This window comes from Chiloscyllium plagiosum, chromosome 19 (assembly GCF_004010195.1).
Source record: "Chiloscyllium plagiosum isolate BGI_BamShark_2017 chromosome 19, ASM401019v2, whole genome shotgun sequence".
NCBI lineage: Eukaryota > Metazoa > Chordata > Chondrichthyes > Orectolobiformes > Hemiscylliidae > Chiloscyllium > Chiloscyllium plagiosum.
Genome location: NC_057728.1, coordinates 54,744,397 through 54,747,251, shown reverse-complemented (window position 1 = coordinate 54,747,251; position 2,855 = coordinate 54,744,397). Strand labels below are relative to the sequence as shown.

Below are 2,855 nucleotides of genomic sequence, written 5' to 3'. Positions count from 1 at the left end.
GTGAGACCACACCTGGAGTATTGTGTGCAGTTCTGGTCTCCAAATTTGAGGAAAGACATCCTGGCTGTTGAGGGAGTGCAGTGTGGGTTCACGAGGTCAATTCCTGGAATGGCGGGAATACCTTACACTGAAAGACTGGAGCGACTGGGCTTGTATACCCTTGAGTTTAGAAGATTGAGAGGGGATCTGATTGAGACATATAAGATTATTAAATGGCTGTTGAGGGAGTGCAGTGTAGGTTCACGAGGTCAATTCCTGGAATGGCGGGAATACCTTACACTGAAAGACTGGAGCGACTGGGCTTGTATACCCTTGAGTTTAGAAGATTGAGAGGGGATCTGATTGAGACATATAAGATTATTAAAGGATTGGACACTCTGGCGACAGGAAACATGTTTCCGCTAATGGGTGAGTGCCGAACCAGAGAACACAGCTTAAAAATACAGGGTAGACCATTTAGGACAGAGATGAGGAGAAATTTCTTCACCCAGAGAGTGGTGGCTGTGTGGAATGCTCTGCCCCAGAGGGCAGTGGAGGCCCAGTCTCTGGATTCATTTAAGAAAGAGTTGGATAGAGCTCCCAAGGATTGTGGAATCAAGGGTTATGGAGATTATGCAGGAACAGGATACTGATTAAGGATGATAGCCATGATCATATTGAATGGTGGTGCAGGCTCAAGGGCAGAATGGCCTACTCCTGCACCTATTGTCTATTGTCTAAATGCTCTTGATGTTTCATTGAGTTCCCTCCAGAGAATGCAAGTAGACCAATTGCCTGATTTCTGTAATTGTTGGCTCTCTATTGCCCCTTACTGGTTATGGGCTAACAGGTAGGGTAACCACAGTGCTGGCCGTGGACAGGAGCAAATTCCTAGGGGTCAGAACAACGTACAATGAACCCCATGTTATGAGGAGCTACAAAAGTGGTGAATTGAGCTTGACCTGAAGTGTGGAGAATTAGCTTTACTGACCTGGTTTGGCCCAGTTTGAGTGCATTCAGCATTTGTATGGCATCCTCCATTATTCTCCAAGCAAGGGTTGATTCCTTTAGTTTTAATAAAAAAGTGAAATTATGCCTTTTATAAATTAATTTTGTCACTGTGAGTTTTTGTTTATATAACAACTTGCATAGGTAGTTATATAAACAAAAACATTAAAATTGCACATGAAATATGAATTTCTCAGCATTTATTATCCATCCCTAATCATCTTTGACAGCTGCCTTATTAGACTACTGTAGTCCATGAGAAATAGTCAGAAATGAACTGATGGGAACATAGTTCCAGGATTTTGACCTTGCTATTGTTAATGGGCCTGAAAGGGTTAATATCTGAAAGTGTGTGATTGGCATGCAGAGAGTCACATGGACAGTCTTAGAAAGATTGAGACACTGACAGCTGAGAAAAAGATACAGAAGTTCTTGTGTAATTGATATAAACTGCAGTAATGAACATCTTATTGTAAACTTTACCTGATTCTTGACATCTCTATGAGCTAGACTAGAGTTGGATGACCTCCAACCAAAGATCACTGCAGGCAGGCAGTATTGATTACAACACCAGCAACAGTGAAGTCAGTGATACAATTCCAAGTCAGAATGGTGTGTGATTTAGGGGAACTTGCAGGTGGTGCTTTTGCCATGTTGGCTGTGTCATTCCAGGCAATGGAGGTTGTGGGTTAGGAAGGTACCCTTGATAGAGGCTTTGAAAATTATTGCAAAGGATCTTAAAGATAGTATATACAGCTGCCACTGTGCACTGGTAGTAGATGTCTAAGGTAATTCACAACCACGTGGGCTGCTTTGTGGTGAATGGTGTTGACTTTCTTGAGTGGATTTGGAGCTGCACTCATCCAGGCAAGTGAATAGTGGACAAGTCTTTGGGAGGACAAGAATGAGTTACACTCAAAACACCCTAAATCTGGTGTTGTTACCACTGCGGTTATATGGTGGATATAAGTGTCCAGCCAATGGTAACCCTGGGATATTGAAGGTGAAGTATTTAATGATGATAATTTCGTAGAATCCCTACAGTGTGGAAGCAGTCACTATCACCCCACCTCTGGAATTCAACTCTTTAGTCAATTTTGGACCATATTTGTCCATATTTGAAATGTGAATCTTATTGAATGGGCGGCTATATAAAAAAGATGTACATTGTTCTTACCAATGCATATAAGCCCATCACCGGTGTATCCTGTCTGACAAAGGCAATCCCGTCTCCCAGGGAGCGTTATCTTGCAGTCGGCATTTGGTGAGCAACCTCCATTATTTATCTCACAGGCATTAACAGCTGTGATACACATTATAGATCAGAATTGTCATTGTAAACTAATAGTAACATCACTAAGGTACACTCAATATTGTTAACTTTTGTTCAATAGCACAAGGATCAATGAATAAATTTAAAGAGGAATAGGTTAAATTATTAACGGTGAAAGGGTTCCAGGGAATGGAGTTGAGGCTGAGATGAGATCAGTCACAATTTCATTAAATAGTGCAGCAAGATCGAGGGGCTGAATTGCCAACTCCTGCTCCTTAATTTGACAACTCTCAACCCACTCTTAACTTGCACAATAGATTAAGGGATTGCTAGAGACAGGCATTCAGTGAAATCTATTCTGAGGGTGCCATTGTGCGATAGTTAACAATACCTTTTAACCATACAAGTGGATCACACTCACACTAATTCTGGATTAGTGGTGCTGGAAGAGCACAGCAGTTCAGGCAGCATCCAAGGAGCAGTAAAATCAACGTTTCGGGCAAAAGCCCTTCATCAGGAATACAGGTAGAGAGCCTGAAGGGTGGAGAGATAAGTGAGAGGGGGGTGGGGGTGGGGAGAAAGTAGCATAGAGTAG

General features: G+C 42.2%; 1 protein-coding gene across 1 annotated transcript in view; it reads right to left on the bottom strand.

Annotated features, from left to right (window-relative positions):
• Positions 1-2,855, bottom strand: part of stab2 (stabilin 2) — a 181,790-nt gene that overhangs the window by 61,735 nt on the left and 117,200 nt on the right. The window contains exons 42-43 of the mRNA XM_043709921.1: positions 2,165-2,290; positions 971-1,044 (exon numbers count right to left, since the gene is read on the bottom strand). Coding sequence (XP_043565856.1) covers positions 971-1,044; positions 2,165-2,290 — 200 coding nt within the window. The remainder of the gene's footprint in view (positions 1-970; positions 1,045-2,164; positions 2,291-2,855) is intronic.